At 37.6% G+C, this 21471-nt stretch overlaps 1 protein-coding gene across 3 annotated transcripts; it reads left to right on the forward strand.

The window, feature by feature from the left end:
- The first annotated feature begins 11 nt into the window (after positions 1 to 11).
- LOC124162905 (CXXC-type zinc finger protein 1-like) lies at positions 12 to 19914 on the forward strand. 3 transcript variants are annotated; one of them, XM_046539626.1, is made up of 12 exons: positions 12 to 224; positions 327 to 448; positions 561 to 651; positions 2008 to 2146; positions 2277 to 2422; positions 3075 to 3239; positions 12047 to 12322; positions 13668 to 13805; positions 13894 to 14055; positions 16078 to 16236; positions 16388 to 16525; positions 19616 to 19914. In XM_046539626.1, the coding sequence occupies exons 1-12, from the start codon at positions 195 to 197 to the stop codon at positions 19784 to 19786; spliced, it is 1737 nt and encodes a 578-aa protein (XP_046395582.1). In that variant the 5' UTR covers positions 12 to 194; the 3' UTR covers positions 19787 to 19914. The 3 variants fall into 3 exon arrangements, with proteins under 3 accessions (XP_046395582.1, XP_046395583.1, XP_046395584.1); XM_046539627.1 differs by lacking the exon at positions 3075 to 3239; XM_046539628.1 differs by lacking the exons at positions 12 to 224; positions 327 to 448; positions 561 to 651 and adding an exon at positions 1788 to 1904.
- Positions 19915 to 21471: the final 1557 nt, after the last annotated feature.

A 21471-nucleotide genomic window follows, 5' to 3' on the forward strand; every position in this document is an offset into this window, starting at 1 on the left:
CTTGACTATCGCAGTTGTTTTGTTATAAAAAACAATTGAGCATCACTAAAAAAATGGAAGCCTCGCAAGTACCGATATCCGTGAATGCTGAACATCCCTGTTAATGTATTTTCATGCGGTACCGATCTAATTTGGTATTTTAACTGATTTAAAGCTCTAACACATTTAATGAGAAAACTGTTCATGGTTTCGCAATGACGGAAAAAGAGTATGTTGGTCTCTCAGTAAGTAAATCAGTGTGTGTTTGTTTATGAGGAATCAATAGGAAGTAAAGCGTATTACGACTTATTTACTGTCTCAACATTTGTTACTTATTAAATTCTTAGAAAGAAGAGATTGCCCGGCAGTTTATGCTGCCAGAGAGGCAGTCAAAGATAGCAACTCTGCTGAAACAGGAGGGACAAGCCTACTGCATATGCCGTTCATCAGATTCCTCACGGTTCATGATGTAAGCAGAATCACTTGTGACTAGATTTAATATGTCTGAGAAAGCTTATTGAGTTCGCCATCTCTTGAAATTGCCGACTTGTAAGTGTATTCTAACGTCTAATATTCTATAGTGGCTGTGACAACTGTGAAGAGTGGTACCACGGCGATTGCATTCGCATAACCGAGAAGGAAGCAAAATACATCAAGCAATTTTTCTGTGAGGTAAGATTTCTCAGTCGTATTCCGTATTTCAGTGCATATATAGTCGTTTTAGTAAATTCTTGCGGTTTCAGCATCAAAGGATCTCCTATTTCGTGTTGCACTCGCAGTTAGTGAAAATCTTGATGCAATGTTGATGTCTGATGCTCGCTGGGCGGCCTTGCGCCTGAGAGTAGCCACTATCTTGTTGATTTTTGTCAAAGTTTTTAATGACGAATTTGAACTTCATCGTCTCTGATGGTTGTATGTTTCTCCGTTGCATACCGCATTCCGTAAAATCTTCGTGTTCATGTATTTTGCGCAATAGAGGGGATAAGAAGATAAGGTGCTATGCAATATTGCACATCTTCGCGTTTAATGCGGTTTCCAATTCGATTTGTAGCGGCGGTTTTCCTTTGGAATGCTGAAATAGAGGTTCTTCGTTTATCCGCTCGAGAGAATATGTTTTAGTTGAAGGACGTCATTAACATGTTTCATTGCTGAACTTACCATGCCAGAAGTATATCATGTAAGCTAATCACCTGAGTCGCTTATCATGGGGGCTTCTTGCCGTCTGGGAAATAGGTGCATCGTACTGTAATTCTTCAGCAGCTTCCGCAAGGCAGCCTTTTAGACGGCGTACGGATAGATCCCTTGTATCCAATGATGTCACCTAGTTTATTTGACGTGAATTCACTGTTGGCGTATCAGAGAATCATCTAAGCATTAAAAACGACGTCGGTTGTCTCTCATTGCATTTCCCGCACCCCCCGTATGTTGCGATCGGCGTCGACGTGACGTCCAGAATAATGGAAATGGGGGGTCGCCAATTCCAGCTTTGCCTCGGGAACAGTACGTACCACCTGCAATGGATTTAACTTCGGGCACCTGCCGCTACTTTGTTGGGCATGCAGACGGGAGATACATTATTATGTCACCTCCGAGGATACGTACTTGAGACTCAGAAGTTGCCGTTACGTTACCTACATTGTTTCAAGTCGTCATTATCGAGGAAATCCCCGTCTATCCGAGGAAAGAAGATAATCTGCTCGTCAAGTAGTGTCTTATTGCACTGACCGCTGGAGTCTACTTAATTTTATCTCAAGTAGTAGTTTGTGCGCAAGTTTTCTGTTATTGGTCTTGCGTTAATTTTATTTCGCGTAAACATCTTCTGAATTGAATTAATTCGTGCTGTGTGGCACGTGACATTTTTTTCTGCTTACTATGATCGATTTTTACCACTGGTAGTTGCGATGAGTCTAACCACAATGATAGGGGTAATTATATTTTTGTCTTGATTGAAACTTAATCGTATCAATTTTGTGTAGGTTTTTAGAAATGATGGCGATAAGCTCACAAATTTAATTAAAATCTTTTTAGCGATGCAGAGAAGAAGACCCTACCTTGCAAACGAAGTACAAACCAAAGAAAAAGGATGGAGTTGAAAAAACAACACCAGTGAAGGAATCGGACGAATATTATGGCGAAGGAAAAAGAGAGAAGAAAAAGAAAGATAAGAGTATGTCTAATTAGCCCTTATGTTCATACAAATTTTATTTCTGAGCAGAAAATCATTTTTAATGAAGTAAATCAAATTTATTTATAGTTGATAATCTTGTATTTAATGCAAACTGACTTTTGCTGAATAGGTAAGTCATCCAGGAGATGTGGGGAATGCATTGCATGTTACAGAACTGAGGATTGTGGGAGATGCGACTTCTGCAAGGACATGAGAAAATTTGGCGGACCAAATAGAATTCGACAGAAATGCCGTCAAAGGCAATGCCTTAATTTTGTGAGTTCACCTGATCTAATAATTATGTTGTCAGTTAGTATGCTGTGCCATCATTAGCATATCATTTGTTAATATTTTCTCCATTTAATTGTATGCCTAAGTGCCACATCAAAATTAGTACCAGTGTTTAATACAACCACATTTTTTAAAAAATATTTATTTTAATTTTTTTGTTTGCGTAGAGTTGTGACAACCTGAATTTTATAGAAACCTGTGGATTTTTAAGTATTATTCTTTAACGTAATGGGTTGTTAATTTTCCAGTTTTGATTTTGTGTCAAACCTGTTGACTTTTTTTATGAAAAGAAGGAGTCGATTGGACAGAAAAATTGAATTAATTGTAGAAGTGGTGGTAGTGGTTTTTACTTGAAGTAATTTTCTGTGGGTTTTGTTTACTCTAGTTTTTCAAATTTGAAGAATAGACCTTCATCCTGGCCTTATAGAGGTAGAATCGGGTGATGAGGTCTCCTAAGAATTCATGATGTATATTATGATATCTTTTTTTTCTCAAATCCTTGTGCCTTTTTGCATGCAGTCTTGAACTTGTAATGTTCCTTACAATGAAGTTTGCACTATTGCAACATGTTTGTAATTGTGTTGTTCAGTGGCTGATTTCATCCTGTGGCAGATTTTATTCAAAGGCCGCTTTTCAGGGCCTGCTGTGGTCCTCCTCGCACCCACAAGGGCCGGTACCCAGTCCTACAAAGTTCACGGGGGCAAAAACCAAGCGAACCTCATACTCCTCCCCACATGCCTCTCCCACTCACCGCAGAACCCAATCCTCGTGGGAGCACTTTTCCGAGCAGAGCTCAAGAAAGGTACTTTCGGGCTCTGTATAGTTTGCACTTTGGCACATTTTAGGATTGGCATTTGTATTTCATTGTTGACTTCTTTTTTAAAATGTCGTGAGTGTTTCAGGAGAAATATGTCTACATGATTGTAGATATCTAAAATTTCTGTAAAAATTTGTGTCATTTTGTTTGAAGGATAAGTGCTGGTAATTGACTCATGGCAACGAAGTCATAGTTTGAGATTTTTACACAGCATTTTTCTGCTCTTGTGATAAACGCCTTTTTTTCCCAAAAATTTTCTGCCCATCCCCCGTAAAAACGACTTTTTACTGGTTTTGCATATAGTAATCAAAAGCAATTTCTGTGTTTCTGAAAAAAAAAAAATTTATGTCATGATTTTTAAGTCTTATGTGTGTTTTGATAATTGCCAAAATAATGGGAAGACATTTTGTATTACTAAGTTTAATAGGGTTGTTTCCTATTATTTTTTTATTGCCTTAATCGAAAGATTATTACTCCTGGAGTACGTATTTCACGCTTTTAGATTTTTAAATGACGATATCTATTTTTCGCGATTAAATGAGAAGTGAAAATTTTCAAGCGCGCAAAACCCGACGGCTAAGTATGAATGCTGGGAAAACTCTGTGTGAGGTCGTTCTGGTTCTCGCTGCCACAAGTGATGTGACCTTGGGGCGAGGCTTTGAGCACTGATATGACGCAGGATGCTAGCAGGTAGTAGAGTACCCTGCTAGCTGGTAGTGCTTGGCTTAAATAAGGATAATTAATACCTTATCAAACGAAGGAAACTTTCCGACCTTAGGCAGCTTTAATAAGGTGATTATTAAGAGATGTTTCCCTGAGCTCTGTGCCTCATGCATGCTTTGGTAATCTCAGACGATGTAAAACTCCTATCTACTCGTATGGCATCTAGGTCCCTGTGACGTCACATGGAGTGGAATCGCATGGGCGCCAATCTGGCCTATTTCAAATGAGGATAAAATTGACCATTCCCATTCGTCTAAACCGGTATTTCTAAAACCAAATAATTTGTATGTTATGATTACACTAATGGTGGGTAACGAATCGCAATCAATACCTTTCGTTTTCTTTGATGAAGGAAACTACCCTATTGTCTTCTCTGTATGGCTGATAGCTTTTGCAATCAATTTACTTTTGTGAGTTTAGCAAGGGTTCTCAATTTTTTGTAGAAGTGAATTTATTGGAGAAGTAGTCATGCCTTCTGCATGCTTTTCATCCATTTTAATGTATTGCAGTACACTCCCGATTATCCGAGCTAATGATGGGGAGAGTCGGCACGAATAATTGGAAAACACAGATAACCCAAACTTTCACTTAAATGGCTTGCAATGTTCATAATTTACAAAACAATATATTATAATTTTTGCAGTTATTCTGTTATTTTAAGAGTACTACCCGGACACATTGAGAGCTTTCTTCACCAGTTCGCTATCTTTTTAGCGGGGGTAACATCATTGTACTCATATTCCTACTGATCCATGTACGACATGGTATCGAAAACCACACACCCGTGGCTGTGTGATCACGGATACAGAAAAGTTGTTTGTACGGATACTTCAAAACCACTGCTTGACGTCGGAAATTACTGTCAGGCACCACCCCATGTATTCACGTCCAGTGGCGCCGACTCCGTGGGGCCTGAGGGGGCCTGAGCCCCCCAAAAAATTCGTTACAGATGTGAGGAAAAAATTTGTAAGGCCTGTCGATTTTCCCCGAAGTGTCAAGATATCGAGATTCGAGTGATCAGGATTCTAATGTTGATCATATGACTCTTCTAAAATGATCGAAAAACTTAAAACTCACCACTTATAAAATTTACTGGGGCTAGGTCCCCGGTTTGGGCCCCCCCAATATTTTTTGTAAGTCGGCACCCTTGTTCGCGTCTAGCACAGGTTGCCTGGGTTGCAACTACTGCTGGACATGTATCCGTGATCACGGAGCGCGGCCGTGTGCTGCGAGGCTTGGAAAACAGGGACACGGTGCTCCTGAGAATGCAGCTAGCACGCGGTTGCTTCCGTTTTATGAAGGGGATTCTAATAGAAATGATAAGCCCGGGTCATCCTCACATTTAGGCAGTAATTCCAATGATTTTGCATCCGATTTTATTTTTTTTAAAAGATCGCAAAAAAAATTGAGCGAGAATGAAAATCATGCACGGATAATCCGCAACCCAGATAAACGGCAGCCAGGTAATTGGGTGTGTGCTGTATTTACTTTCTGAGGAGGAAAATTATCATATTTAGTCGGATCACATTTAGTGATGTGGTACATCGTCTAAATGCTGAAGACCACTTTTACATGTTGAACGAAGTTACAGATTTTTTCATTCCGTGTTAAGTAAACTTGCACTCTCATGATAATCCATTCAAAGTCAGTTATAGTAATATCAGAGCATGTAAATGTTGGTTTTAATATTTAAAGGAATTGTTTTGTTTACAAAGGAGGCATAGGACTACATAATTGATTACATATTGTGCAGGTGGAAAAATCAATTATCAGTCCAACCTATCTTAAAGCAGGGGTCTATTTAATACTTAAAACTCTTTGTTGGGTCCTTACCGCGGCTATGATTTTCACTTGGTTCTGTTCCTCTAATGTGTAGTGTTGCCAAACCTCTACCCCCATCCTGACAGTTTAGGCCACCATGCAACACATCATGCCCAAACGTTGTATTAAAAATAAATTATTTTAGGCCCTTGGTTCGCGCTGTTATGATTATGTTTGATTTGATGTATTTTTGTAAAAGGCATTTGGTAAACTCGACTGTAGCAAATCATAACGATTTTAGCATTTTCAATAAGCCTGCATTGATCACCTTGTAAAATGTCATTTAAATTCATGTGTCACTGAATAAGTTTTTTTCCGCAAAATTTTTACAGATTTTTTTGTGGAAAAGTGCTACGATCTTTTATTCATTTAAATATGTCTAACTTCCATCAATTGAAGCCTGAATCTGTTGAACAATAATCTGTGATATTAATCACAGATGAAGATTGAAATACAGAATAAGGAACTCAAAATTGCTTGATCCATCTCAGTGAAACGGGAAATGAATATTTTAATTAGAAGAATTGTATGTGAAGACTGAATTGCTTTACTTTTCCTACTTCTCAACCTTTTAAGAAATATGTGATTGAATGGAATTTGGATTTTGATTTTCCCTGCATCAATATTAATTTTCTTGCTAAATTTATGCTCAATCAGATATAAAGTAAAGGTTTTTGCGTAATTATCTTTATATTATTTACTGCTGGAATTTAATTTAAGTATTTTTAATTTTATTTAGGTTTTTATTACTATCTTTTATTTGGTTGGACTCGAGAATTAAAAGCATCTACAAGATGTATTTCTTCTGCATTTAAAAATTACTGCCTTGTTGCATCCTTGAATACAAATGCCAATCCCAAGTGCACTACTAACATAGTCTGCTTTTAATTTTTTCTGCTTTTTGTGTTATTTGTGGTGTTTTAAGTAGCTTTAGTTTGTGTTATTGCTACTATGTGTACATGCCTTGCATCTTCACCCTTATGTGTTTGTGTTATTTGCTTGTGAAACTGTGTCACAAATCATAAGTGTAATTGGTGTGTGAATGAATGTGGTATCTTCATTCTTCATCGCAGAAGGATACCTATGTGCATGTATTTGTGTCTTATTTCATAGTCGCAGTGAAACAAATATAATCAATGCTTCCTTTTTAAGAGATCATATCTTTATTTTTGCGAATTATTTCTTTTTATTTATTCATGTCTTCAAACATTTTTAATATGCCCATTTTAAATATTTACTGAAGTAATATTTAAGATTTTGAATAAATGAGAACCCTCCCCTATACAGTTTCATATATAAGAGACTATGAATAGATGTCTCAGGAATTTGATGGTTGTGATTATCTTGGAATCGTACATTTTAAGGGTTACTTTGAGGATATAACCATTTGTTAAGGGCTTCTTTTTTTTAAAAAAAAGGAGTAAATTGTCTGTAAGAGAATTTTAATGATAATATGGTGTAATACAGCTCCTTTTAATGAATCTCAGTTACTTAATCTCCTATTCATTGCCAATTGTTCAGCACATATTTAAATTTTGGTTTTTAAGGACTCATGATAACTGTTTATGTAAGCTTATTGTGTATGGGCTGATTGTGCAAATCAAGTTTCAGCTTTATCTACCTTGAGACTTGGATAAAATTACTAAATGAATTAAATGAATGCAGTTTAGGGCAGATGTAAGTTTTTACTCAGATTTAAAGTTCCTAGGATTTAAGTGTTACTGAGTAGGTTGTCTGATTTTGATTCTGGCCATTGAGATACCTCGCAGTCAAAGTGCCGTTTTGTGTGAACATCTCTTTTAAGTTCGACAGGTTGATCTAAAAATGACTTCTGTTGATGAGGTTTTTTGAGAAGTTTGCAAAAGATATGGACAAAGATGCCTTCTCTCACAACATTCATGTTTTAATGAAAAATTATTGTGGGTCTTTATGTTTATGTTAATGAGTGTTAGACTCTGTTAATTTTATAGTTGTGGGTGAGGTGGTGTGGCTTAAGCGAGTGTGAGGTGAGGGGAGGGAAAGAGGGAAAATTGGCAAAGGGAAAGTCTCAATATGTGACTTTCCCTTTGTCAATCAGCAGGCAGCAGGCATGGTCTAGCACTTCAGGAATTCAGTCGCTCTCAGACCTCCGTCGTGTTAACACATTGCATAGCGGGGTATTTAAATTCCTAGGAACGCCGATTCTGGAAATATGTGCCTATTAGGGCGTAATGCGTTTGGTTTAAACATGGTTAAAAAGCTAATGTTTAGAATATAACTTTACCCAATCAAATGTTATGATGTATCAATTCATTATGAATAACGAACAACAACTGAAAACGTACTAACGAATACGTATTGAACGCTTTAAAATTGTTTAGGTTGAACGCCTAAATGACGAGAATCTTCGTCATCCGTCCGGAACGTTCGGGGAAAAAATGACGAGAATTCTCGCCATCCGTACGCAATGTGTTAACATCGTGAATCTGCTCGTTGAGCAGTGTTGCCAAACCTCAAGTGTTCTACTCGTGTGTCTTTATAAGTACAGTTGAGGGCCACAAATCTGGAATCTAGAAACCCGGAAAACCAGAAATCTGGAGCGTTTGAAAATTCCTCTGCGTATTGTTTCGACTTGCCACCTCGTGGCACCACTCTCCGACCCTTGTTCTGAGACGAGTAGAGTAGGAAGGTAGTGCATGTTATGAGCATACTCTAACAACCTAGGCAGTGACACGTAGGGATCTCAAATATGGAACACAAGAGCCTCAATGCATTCATAAATTAACTAAGTGACAAAATATAGAAGCATTTGCACAGATTTACTGTCCAACTAAGGAAGGTATCAATAGATATCGCAACATCTGCTAGCAAATGCTATCAACGAAAGTTATTTAGCTTGAAGAAAAAGATGTATTTATTGCTTGTTCTCATCCAGTATGAAGCACGAATAGTTTATGCTGCGGAAGCAACGGTAAAATTCTCAAAAAAAAGTGTACAACTTTTTTCCTCGTGCTGAAAACCAGAAATCCAGAAACCCTTTGGTCCCAAGCTTTCCAGATTTGAGGTCCTCAACTGTATGCCTTTCACCAATGGTGCTGCATTCAGCACCGTAGCTGGCAATGTCATGGGTTTCTGTGAAGGGATTATCCACGATATCTTCCAAATGTATTCCTTCCTTCAAAACTTTGTCTCGGTGCTGGGCCAAAATACCGTATTTCTCCTAATATAGTCCCCCCACCTAATTTTGAGGCTTCAGTTTCGGGAAAAGTGAAAAAAATGCGTTTGAATATAGTCCCCCCCTTTACTTTTACCCTAGGCATTTTTGGAAAAAAAGGGTGGACTATATTCAGACATATACGGTACCTGTGGCCACCCATGATTCACACATTTTCAGTGACAAACTAGGGTGGCTATGTACATTTGGTGGCAACGTTTAGTTTGCTCCTGCTCTCTCTCTCGGTACTACCCTTCCCCTATCAGCAAAGCCTTCCAAGAGTATCGAGGCTATCATGAAAACTGACGTGCAAAAGTAAAGTGAACAGATGATAGTGCTCACTTAAGTAGGCTGTGTGATTGAAAGGCATCTTGTTGTCCTATACAGGTGAACTTATGTTTGAATAATTCTCCTCCCTTGAGCAGCATTTTAATTAAAAAATTGAAACATTTCTTATAAAAATATTTCGTTCATCATTGCTCAGTGATTCAGCGTGTAGATTGCTTTGGATAGTTGAGGATAGATCTCATCCCACACTAAACCAGAGTGAGAAATATTAAAAATATGATAATTTAATTTTATAGTTGTGGCATAATTGGCACTAATTGATTCAATGTAATACTAAGCAACAGACATGAAAGTACATTGCCTTGCACTTGGTTAACCTAAACCATCATTAGTCATTTGTAATTATTTGTATCAAATGAATCATTTGAATACATTGCATTAGTTATAATGTTTTTCTGCCCCTATGGTAGTGCTTTGTCATGCAAAATTTCATGATGGATCTTTTGCTGTGCTAATCTAGGAATAGACACTGACATTGGATTTTTAGAGTGGAATTAGAAAATTGATTCATTAGTGCAGTGGAGCCAGGCTACTAGGATGTGAAGAAAACTAGCATTGCCACTAATAGTATGGAGTTCAATTTTTTTTATCCTGCCCCTTATCGCCTCCCCCAACTGTCTGTGCTAGGAGTACATTGGTTCTTTTAGGCTTTTAATAACATATTTGGAAAGAGATAACCTCACTTTTCTCAGAATAACTCCTTTTCTTTTAAAATATTTCTTGAGCTGTATTAAATTAAGCCGTTAATACCTTCTTTAATTACACTTTCCCTTTATGCGGGAATTTCCTGTCAAATGATGCTTTGGTGTAATTACTGAGTTTTCAGAATTATATTGCTGGGAATTTTTACAAAAATACCCTTCGTTGATCCCTTATAGCTATTACCATATTTGTCTGAATATAGTCCCCCTTTTTTTTCAAAAATACCCATCGGAAAAGTAAAGGGGGACTATATTCAAGTGAATTCTTTAAATTTTCCCGAAACTGAAGCCTCAAAATTAGGGGGGGCTATGTTCAGAGAAATACAGTATTAATTTTCCCACGGATTGGGAAGGTATCATTTGTTTTATGAATGGGTGGAGCATTGATTGAATTTCATGGACTCGTATGTGCTTGATCTACAAAAATGTCCTAGCGAACCAAGGATTAACCCATTCTAGAAATATTGATTAGAAGTGACAGTGAGGATGAGGATTTGTAACTTTGCCAAAGCCAGTCCAAAGTCCATGTGAAAAGGATGGGAAATTTTAGTAGAATCAATATTTTGAGTTGCATACTTCATGCATATTATATGAATCGTATATATATTTAATTAGGTGAAACTTCATTCAAAATAATCCTACAGGCTTTTCAAAAAAATTTCAAAGTTTTAAGTTTTTCATGCTTTTACACTAATAGAGTGAGGAGATATACATGAAAAAATTCTAAATGCATTTATTTTGAAAATGCACATAAAGAAGATGACTGAGGTGAATGGGGGGAGAAGGTTTAAAAATGTCAAGGGTGTTTAACATGGAATATCTGAAAGTAAAGACACAGAAATGTGCGGGATAGAGTTAAGCTGTCATTCTCTTAAAAAAATACAAATATTTTGTGACAAATTCCCTTTTATAAAACTTCGATTGAACCAAAAGGGTCAGGATAATGATTAACAAATTTTGCTTGAAAATATGCCTGATAAAATATACATATGTTTGATGGTACATGAAATAATGACTTCTTGTTAAAAACCTAAAATTAACACCAGAACTTAATGTAAAAGCTCTAAATGCTCTGTAAAATTAAAGGAATACATTGATGTACTGACATAAGTGGCCAAAGCAATATTTGCTTAAAATTAAAATTAACATAAATAACTGTAATGTGCCTGCAAATACACACCATGGTGGGATAAGTGTGGGTAAGGGAAAAAGAATAATCTCAGATACGTGGCTGAGAAAAGGGGGCAAAAAAGTTAAAGCAAGTCAACCTTGAATGAGGGTCATTTCCCAATTCTTTCCATTAAGTTTTGGAAGGCTATTTTGGTGGGTGATTACATAGACGCTTGCTGTAAAAAATCCTTTAAAATAGTCAAATGTTTTCTTTGTCATTATTTTCATGCTATTTAGTATAAATCTTGGAATAAAATATTTGTGCATTTGATTTCATCAGAGGACCATTTGTCTATGTATATTGGACTACTATCATGCATGCTTGGATGGAAAGAAATCATTGTGTACATTATTTTTAAGCTCTCTCTGTTTGCCTGTGTAAATTTTTAATTAAATCCCCTGTCATTTTAATTTACTTTTTAAATTGTATCTATCTCATGCTGCCAGTGGGTGTAGGCACTGGTTTTTGGTGACTAGGAAAACTCATCTGCTGAAACTAATCCCATGATCTTCATACTCACAAAGATAGAATTTTTCAAGTATTGATCACTTAGTTAATTGATCATTATCTGTTAATTTCTTACCTTAGACTTAATACATATTAGTGAAAGTGAAGTTGAATGAAAACTGTTTTGCTTTTGGTATAATGTAACTACAACATCAGTGTTAGCTAATTGAAACCAATACCCGCTGGCAGTGGAAGTGATACTGTTGTATGCCTGTGTATGCAAATGTGATATTTGAAAGCTCTTGCTGTGTATGCCTTTATTGTTATTTCCTTATGTCCGTGAGGATATAGCTACTAGTTTTTTCCATGCTCAAATGTATTAAATTAGGTGAAGGAGTACTCCAGCAAAAGCCATCGGCAATCATCTGGTGCCTCATCAAGAAAGAAGCGGCATGATTCTGATTCTGATGGTTATGGAGTTCATTCTACCCCTGGTTGGAGTAGGGGAAGTGCAGGGAAGGGTGGAGGTGGGTCAGGGACACCTCAGAATGAAAATGTGCCCAAGCAGTGCTATGGCCCTCAGTGCACTCAAGCTGCCCGTGTAGGCAGCAAGTACTGTAGTGATGAATGTGGTATCAAATTGGCTACCAACAGGATTTATCAAGTAAGTTCACAGTTTGCGAGATTATAATTTAGGCTTGTTGTTGGGCTTGGTTGATTGAATGTATATTTTTTGGGGTTAAGCCTGGTGTGATAAGGTCATTTTCATAACTAACCCTCTCATTGTCAAGTCATAAAATTTGGGTTGCTAACTTAAAAATGCAAAATCTTTCATATGCTCAAAACTTCTTATGGTTTTATTAATACTTTCGTATTTCAACCCAATTGAAAAATAATTCTCAATGATGCAAACTTTCACGCATGCTTAAAACAATTGTGTAAATACCAAATGCCAAAAAGTTAGCTCAGTGAACAATAGGGTAGTGTCCTTCATCAAAGAAAACAAAAGGCATTGATTGCAATTTGTTACCCACATACACAATATACAAATTATTTGGTTTTAGAAATCCCAGTTTAGACGAATGTTAATGGTCAATTTTAACCTCGTTTGAAAAACACGAGATTGGCAGCCATGCAATGCCACTCCACGTAACGTCACAGGGACCTAGATGCTATATGAGTAGTCAGGAGTTTTACATTGTTTGAGATTACCAATGGATGCATGTAGCACAGAGCTCAGGGAAACATCTCTTAACAATCACTTATTAAATTTGTCTATGGTCAGAAAGTTTCCTTCGTTTGATAGGGTATTAATAATCGTTATTTATGAAGTGCTACCTGCTAGCAGCTTGCATCGTCGCAGCGCTCATAGCCTCGCACCAAGGTGGCCTCACACCGCGACAGCCGGAACCAGAATGACATCACACGTGCTTTTACCAGCATTCATACTTAGCTGTCACATTTTCGCGTGCTTGAAAATTTCACTTTTCATTTAATCGCGAAAAATAGATATCGTCATTTAAAAATCTAAAAGCCTGAAATACGTACTCCAATAGTAATAATATTTGGATTTAGGTAATAAAAAAATAGATATCCACCCTATTAATGCTTGCTAAGGAGGACAAGGGAAAGATTAATTGGGAATTGTAAGGAAAACTAGTGGCTGCATTACCTTAGCGTTTGTGAAGGTATGAAGGCACTACATAATGCAGAGTTCAGAATCGCTTGTAGTAGGGTTATTAATGTGGGACTCTTGGAGGGAATATGGTGCTGCTAACCAAACTAGCGATGCAATAATTCAAACTTGTATCTTTAGGATAGAGAACCAATTGTACATATTCTCATCTCACTAATCATCTTGACTCTTGTAATACTGTAACTTTGATTAACTTCTACCATTTAAGGATTTAAAACTTATTCAACAGTGCTTGACTCATATGGGTTCTTTTGTGAAAAAATATGGATGAAAAATTATCTTAATGCAAGTTTTCATTTGACTGTTACTCAAGGTGCTTCCTCAGAGGATACAAGAATGGGCACTGTCTCCATGTGTTGCCGAGGAGCAAAATAAGAAGGCTTTGGAAACTGTAAGGCGGAAACAGCAAGAAGCTCGGAAGATGCTACAGGAGTTGGATGTTAGGCACAAGGTAAATTAATGTGGGACTTGAGAAAAGAATTGTGGTTCATAGCAATGATATGGTTTATGAAACACATTATTTTTTTATGCATCATCAGAAGCTGGATGAAGTTGTGGAATTAGCAAAGACTGTGACGGTAGATCCTCGTAGTGAGGATGAAGTTGAGGAGGAGGGAGAAATGAGCATGTACTGCATTACCTGTGGTCATGAAATACATTCTCGGACGGCTGTGAGGCATATGGAAAAGTGTTTTAACAAGGTATGTTGATAAAATGGTATGATGATTAAAATTGTACTACTTACTTTGAATAATTTATTACCGTATAAGCTTGTGTAAGAGGCGCACACGTGTAAGAGGCGCACCCCTATTTTGAGGATCGAAGCTATAAAGAAAAAAAATTTTGCGACATTTTTTTTATCCTATCGTGCGGTGTTGCAGACGTATGCCTGGAATTTCGACAGTTATCGAAATGTCCTCTTTCAGTACTATTTGAAAGAGGAAATTTTGATAACTGCGGCGGCATAAGAGGGAGTAGAAAGAGTTCCGATCCTCTCTTTGCATACGCCATCGCTCTACGTTGCTTGTCCTACTCACGAACAATTTTGTTTAAAAGCTCTCGCAGGAGTATTGCAATAGAATTGCAGCCGTGGAAAATTTTAAGGCAAAACACGACAGGCAAATGGCATGAGCTTTCCCAAGAGATTGAACAACAATCGGGGCAATCTCAGCGCCGTAGGATAATAACCACGTCGTAGATTTAAGGCCCCTTGCACACGCACCGATTTTGGACGGCCGGTAAAATATCGGCCGTCCACATTCCAATAGTGAACAATGGGAGCATTGGAGCTTGCACACGTACTGACCACACGCCGGCACCGGCAAAATGCCGGTTAGCTGCCGGCTATTGTCACTGTGGATCGCCGACGCCGGCTCAAAAACTTAGCAACGTATCGTTTGACCGGTAAAAATCCGGTGTGTGTGCAAGCATCGCTTCGCCGGTAAAATATCGGCCAATATTTTACCGGCCGTCCAAAATCGGTGTGTGTGCAAGGGGCCTAACGGAACTACACTTGGCTCTCCATCAGCTAATGCCTCTGCCGTTTTTTTCGTTTCCGAGACTCCACAGGAAAATATCAAGTTGCAGGGGAACAATGGAAACGTGTATCATCCCTACCCCATTCCACCAACTGACCTTTTTCGGTCTACCAGGTTCAATTCCCCGAGTTTCTGGAGGTCAAATGCTATGTGAGTCACCTTCTGAGCTCGAAGATATCTCGATATCTTTCAGCAATTTTATGACACGCACGAGGTTCCAAAAAAGAATTAGACCTAACGCGACGTATATCTTACAGCATTTAAGTTTTTTGAGCTCTAATTGATTGACACAAAGATTTATAGCTAAAATAAGGCTACTAATATTCAACATAGTCCAAACAGCACAATTTCGGAAGAAACAAGAGTAGCATAAGCGCATTCAAACAAGACGAGACGGACTGGAAACTCAGGCAACGCAAACTGCGTATATCACAATGCTGCGCCTTCGCCCCTTCGCTTTAAAGGCAACGACGTCACATGCAAGATCGGACGTGTTCTTCCCTTGCTCCTTCGCTCGTAGCTTTAAATACGGAGGGGAGGGAGCCCTCTTCCCCTCGACCTCTCCTTCAGCGCTCTTCACTTATAAGCATTTCCGATTTCTTCTATCCACCATTAAGTCCAACAATGAGCATATTCGTTCGAATTTTTTCAACCGCAGGTTTTGACACCAATATTACTATATTCAGTATAAATGCCGCGGGATGCCCACTCGTGGCAATAAATTTAGCGCGCGCTCCGGAGCGAATCACCCCGCGCGATCTTTTCAATGTTCACCTCTGGGGTACCGACGTGACGGCGCGATGCTTGCAAGAAATTCAAACAGGAGCATTTTAAAAATACGTCACTAAGAGAGAAACTCCCCTGCCTGCCGCTTGATTTTGACCCAGGGTTTCAGATGACTGACTCACGCTGAAAACCAAGGCCACTCAGTTCCCCTTGAACTTGCAACCGGTGAAGGGGAGGGGGGGAAGATAAGAAGTTTGTGTAAGAGGCGCGCCCCATTTTCGGCTGCAATATCTGGGGAAAAAGGTGCGCCTCTTACACGCGCTTATATGGTAGTTTCTATTTTTAATGGCACTCACGTAATCTGAAATAAACTCATTCTGCTGTTGAATTTTAACATGGATCTATCCTGATGATATTCCCCATGACTTCCTTGAAAGTACAACATTGTATTTTTTTCAGTATGAAAGCCAAGCATCATTTGGATCTGTGTACAAAACTCATATTGAGGGCAACAACATGTTTTGTGATTACTATAATCCTAATAGTCATACATATTGCAAGAGGCTTCGAGTACTTTGCCCTGAGCACTGCAAAGATCCGAAAGTATCGGATTTTGAGGTAAGTTTTTGAGTTAGATTCATTATTATTCTTGGTTGCTGTGGTTTATTAATAAATTCCATTGCTCTCTATCTTTCAATGGGAGTGGTGAAGCTATTTAAGGCTTTTGAGTAATGTTATTCTGTAATTCATGCATGTTTTATTCAAACAGGTGTGCGGATGTCCTTTAGTCACAAATGTATTTGAACCAGTTGGAGATTTTTGTCGTGCTCCCAAAAAGTCATGCATGAAGCATTACTGTTGGGAGAAGTTAAGGAGGGCTCAAATTGATATGGAACGTGTGCGACAGGTATGTACTTAAATCTTACATTCACATTTTATTTTATTACATGGTTTTGTTGTAACTGAATGCATTTCAGTGATGAAGCTTCCCATTATCTCTGGATTGGCTGATGATTAAAACGAAAGGAAAAATATTAAGATGGCTTAAGAAAAGGCCAGAAAATGATTTAAATTAAGGGCATGACAGGATTTACAGGATCCTTTGTTGCTAAAGAAACAATGTAAAAATATCTTGAACAACCCATTGGTTTGCTCATTTGAAGAATCTGTGTTTGTGTCAATACCGCTCCCCACACCCATACTCACCAAGACCCTTCACTGAAGGCAGGTATAGCATTTAGGGAAAAAATAGGGACATAGGGAGGCCAAGAATTCCCTGCTAGGGAATGGGCCTTGTATTTTGATGTGTATCCCTCCATAGTGACGCTAGATAACTACTTATCTTTAAAATTAATGGGGTTACCCTATTTAATGGTTAAGGCAGAAATAATTACAGTGTAAAAAAAGTGTACGATGATTATTTTTTCAGCCACTAAGTGTGTGAGCATTGCAAATACAGTACACTTAACTGCACTGATCAAATAGCTGTGCACAGGGCTGGATTTACACAAAGTTACGCTATAGGCACCTCTCCATTGAGCGCCCCTCCTCACTTGAGACCCCCCTCCCCGAATTTTATGATAAGGCATAGCCACTCGCATGAGGTAAGGTTCGGAAAAAAGGAATAAACTGATATATGGCTGACAGCATTAGTTTATGCTTGAATTTTTACACAGGGAAACATAGGCAATTAAATTAAAGAAAAACAGCTTGGAGTAAAACTTCATGAAACAGTTTAAATTTTATGCAACTAAAACACTATGAATACCCTTTCCAAAAATAATGTCTAGCCTTAATTCATACTACAAAAATTAAGAGTAACTTCAAAAATACAAACATTACGTACTGCTATATCTGAATGAACTGCATTCCTTGGATTGCAATGCCCCTAGGCACGTGCCTATTTTGCTTTACAGTAAATCCAACCCTTGCTGTGCATAATTCAAGTGAATGACTGCCCAGTTACCAAATGCAAATTCTGTAGGAGAGATCTGCCACATTGTGGCAAGTATATCTTAGTGTAAGGAGAAGACTCAGGATATAGGACTGGCTGGCTGTTTGTTATTGATTGGGTCTGTGTTGAGAGCTTTTTGAGACTCCATTCCTGGTGGTTTGGTACCATGCGCTATGAGTGGTGGGAGCTCTTCTGGATAGAGCACCGTACTGATCCGGGCTGGTTGATACCTTTCATGCTGCACTGAGGAAGGATCTTGCCAATAATTCATTTGTTTTCTAGCAGTATTGTTTTTCAACTACTAGTAAGAATGATTATTATGGTAGTAGCAACAACTTCTCTAAACCACGCCTCCAGCTCTAAGCCTGTTTGTCGAGCACGACTGCCACCATGTTAATGTAATGAAATCCAGACCCTAATACACGCATAATCCGCTAATTGCTTGGGTGTTAATTTTTTTCTATCCCTAATTTCATGGAGTAAAATTCCCACTTGTCAATCACCAATTTATGGAGTGTAAATTCATGGTGTGGGGGTAGGAAGTGCCGTTCTTAGCACCAAAAATACGTATAAACATACAGTTCTACAATTTCATTCTCTCCTCGACTTCATTGTCTCCCCTGCTGTAATTTTTGTGAGGTCATACTTTTCTTTTTTTTGCCTATTTTTTTAAAGCAGAGAGTATGTGGGAGTGGAATGGGCAGAAGGTAGTGAAGCATTTTCTCAACCACACAGCGGCTGATAGTGGTGATGAGGGGCTTAGAGCAGAGTTAATTTGGCTTCATATCGGGTTCACATGGGCTTACGGGTCAATGAAGGGACAATGGCTAAAACGTTCGGCCAATGTCCATCCTCACCTCCCTTGCACTACTGATCCCCACTTTTGTTTATTTGTATTTTCCATCTTCTGTCCTTTCAGCTTCCATGCAAACTCAGCTCGTATCATTAATGAAACTGTGGTAGTATCACATGCTGGAATTTAAGTCTTAGAAGCTGTCAAATGTTTTCAATGTCAATATTGAAATAATGCATGGGTGAGAAAGTGGCATCTTAATAATGATTTCAGAATGTCAGAGACCGATTTTCTGAGTCATTCACCTTCTTGTAGAGAGATATATTGAACAGTGCTGATGGATGATAGTATCTCACAATGAGCAAGGGCAACTTCGCATTAGAAAATACCAGCGGCTTTAAGAGCTAGTATCTATGAACCTCACATCTGTGCCTGCATGATAGTGGTAATGTGCCTAAGTTGCCTTTGCAAGAGCTCTATCTGTACAGTTCCTTTGTGTCAAAGATATGAATCTATTGATTTGAGATCACTGCTAATCTCTGCTTTCTATGAATGTTAAACTTCTGCTCATAGTGAGACCATGCTGTTAATAAACATTTGATGTAACTTGTTCTTTGTATGTAAGTGAAGGTTTACCAAATTATATATCAAATGAGCGTGCTGCGTCCGCTCCCAGAGGGCTTCCCCCGCTCTTTTCAATGCAGGTCCACAGAGGGATAGGAGCGTTTCTAATTTTAAAATGTAGAAAAAAAAGGCAGGGTCTTATGTACAAATTTAATTGGAATGTTCATGTACAAATTGAGGTCAGAGGACCTCTTTAAACACAACATTGGAAGTAATTACACTATCCTCTGTTAAACGCACATGATGACTCATACTTACGTATCAACAGGAGACTTGAATGTGGAATCAGCCGCATTTTGATAAAAGTTATTTAAAGAATGCGAGTTATTGTTGCAAACGAACAAATGTATCAGTTTGTGCGCTGTTAACGTCGGGAATATTTACCGGTTTTTGTTTTTTTTAATTATTTAAAAACCAATTTTAGGAAGCAATAGCAATATTTAGGAAGTAAGATATGCTGTCGCATGTTATCTGATAATTTCTGTGCATATTGGTACCTCATTTGTAGATTTTGGTTGCGTATAAGTTGAGAAAAAGGTATATATACAGTAGAAATAATATAGAAGATTGTTATCTAGCCCTAGGCTAGCTTTCACTCATGTGTCATATTTATTTTTCTTTCACAGTGGCTCCGAATAGACGAATTAATGGAGCAGGAGCGTCAAATTCGGCACAATATGGCCAGTCGTGCTGGGGTACTGGCTTTGATGTTACATTCAACTTACAATCATGAAATTATGGAAAAGATGACTTCAGCTCAGGAAGAGCAGCAACAACTGATAAATGCCCAGGCTTAGCATTTTCCTTCATTTTCTTTTGGATATTGCTGGCTTTATAAGCCAAGGCTCCTGACTGGAATCTCCAGTGTAATCTTATGGTATAATTATTTTTTTATTTCTTGTTGAATAAATGTCTTCTTTTCATACTTTTTCTATTCCTTTATATGTCAGGATATTTACTCATTACCTCACGTGGTAATAATTTTAATAATAATGTTGACTAAGTAACCGGTAAAATTTCGTACTTTCACGTGATTGGGGAATAATTATCATAAGGAAATGGTGTAATTGAGTTTTCAATAGAGAAGGTGCATCATAAAGTACTATCTTTGTACTTGTTTTTTTGCAAAAATATACAAAACATATGAATGCAATAGAGGCAAGAGAGTTGTGCTATTTTCATTTTTTGTTGTCAATCTCAGTTGATAATATTTCTAGAATATGTACTTTAAACACGATATTTATATTTATTCGTGATACACATTATCGTTTAAGTACCCTGCACATGATGCCTCTTTTAGAGAATGTTTAGCGTTCTTCGTACTTCCTAGATTTTATTTTTTATATTTTTGCCTGATTATGTTACTTTTCTTTGGTTTAGTTATGGATTTAAAAGGTTTCTAAGCTTTTTTAAATTTAGATTAAAAATGTGAGGAGTTGATACTCCTTGAGCGTGTAATCGATATGGAAGAATTGAAACTTTTGAGTTAAATTAATGGGTATATAGTGCAAATTTTAGATTGAGATTGTATTTTTTCGTCAGAAGCCAGTGATTCAGCATTTTAAAAGATACATCACTTATCACTGTAGGTGCAGTATTAACAGAGCTTATACGGAATGACTGAAAGGGACCTTTCTGTTACACTATATATGATTTTTACAATTTGGGTTTTTGGAGATTAATATATGATCTAACTAGGTACATATTAAATTTCTTTTTTAATGATGTTCTTCCCCATCTTCGGTGACAGACTTGCTAATAACTTTCGTCATATGTCTAATTTACTTGCCAATAAATTTTTATGTCATGCTCGTCCATCCTCAATTTAAACGCACGCAGGTATTTTCAATTTTGCTCTGATTGATGGTTTATCTAACACCTCCACTTGAAGAGAGTATAGCAGAGATGCAGTAGCCCAACCATGACCAATTTTTCAAAAATATGTGCAATCTCATTTTTCTTCAAAAATCATTAATAATAATGGAAATAATCCTTTGACCTTGTTATTTTCCTTCATTTTCCATGACTTTTGAAAATTTTGGCTCTCATCTATCGAGTTTTGCAATGCATAATGGTGTATCGGTTTTTCAGTTTTTATTTCAAATGTACATCACAATGTAAAGTATCAAACACCTGTGCTTGAAGTATAGGTTCCTGAGAATTTCTCAATTCCATTTTTAATTGTCTCACTACATGCACAAGAAAACACCAGCCATGCCATTAATTTTGGATGAGATAATCTCTAAGTTGTTTGGCAATGCTCTAGTTTTGAGAAAAAGAGTAATTTCATACCTTATTCAAATGATTTTTATAATCATGGCAAGGACATAATAATGGGGAACTTGCATGAATTTTTTTTATTTCACAGGCGGACAGAAAAATATTTTCTTAATACAACAAAGAAAACTGAATGTATATCTGAGTTTTCCTTCGCGAGATATTTAATGATAAATATAGCAAATTTTAAAGCGCGGGAAAAACT

The sequence above is a fragment of the Ischnura elegans genome, chromosome 7 (assembly GCF_921293095.1).
Source record: "Ischnura elegans chromosome 7, ioIscEleg1.1, whole genome shotgun sequence".
Classification (NCBI taxonomy): Eukaryota; Metazoa; Arthropoda; class Insecta; order Odonata; family Coenagrionidae; genus Ischnura; species Ischnura elegans.

Bases quoted from the DNA above. Each gene is read 5' to 3' on its own strand.
- LOC124162905 (XM_046539626.1), top strand. From the start codon at position 195: ATGACGGAAAAAGAGTATGTTGGTCTCTCA. The intron at 3,240-12,046 runs GTACTTTCGGGC...GTATTAAATTAG, and splicing joins CCGAGCAGAGCTCAAGAAAG to GTGAAGGAGTACTCCAGCAA. The intron at 16,237-16,387 runs GTAAGTTTTTGA...TTATTCAAACAG, and splicing joins CGAAAGTATCGGATTTTGAG to GTGTGCGGATGTCCTTTAGT.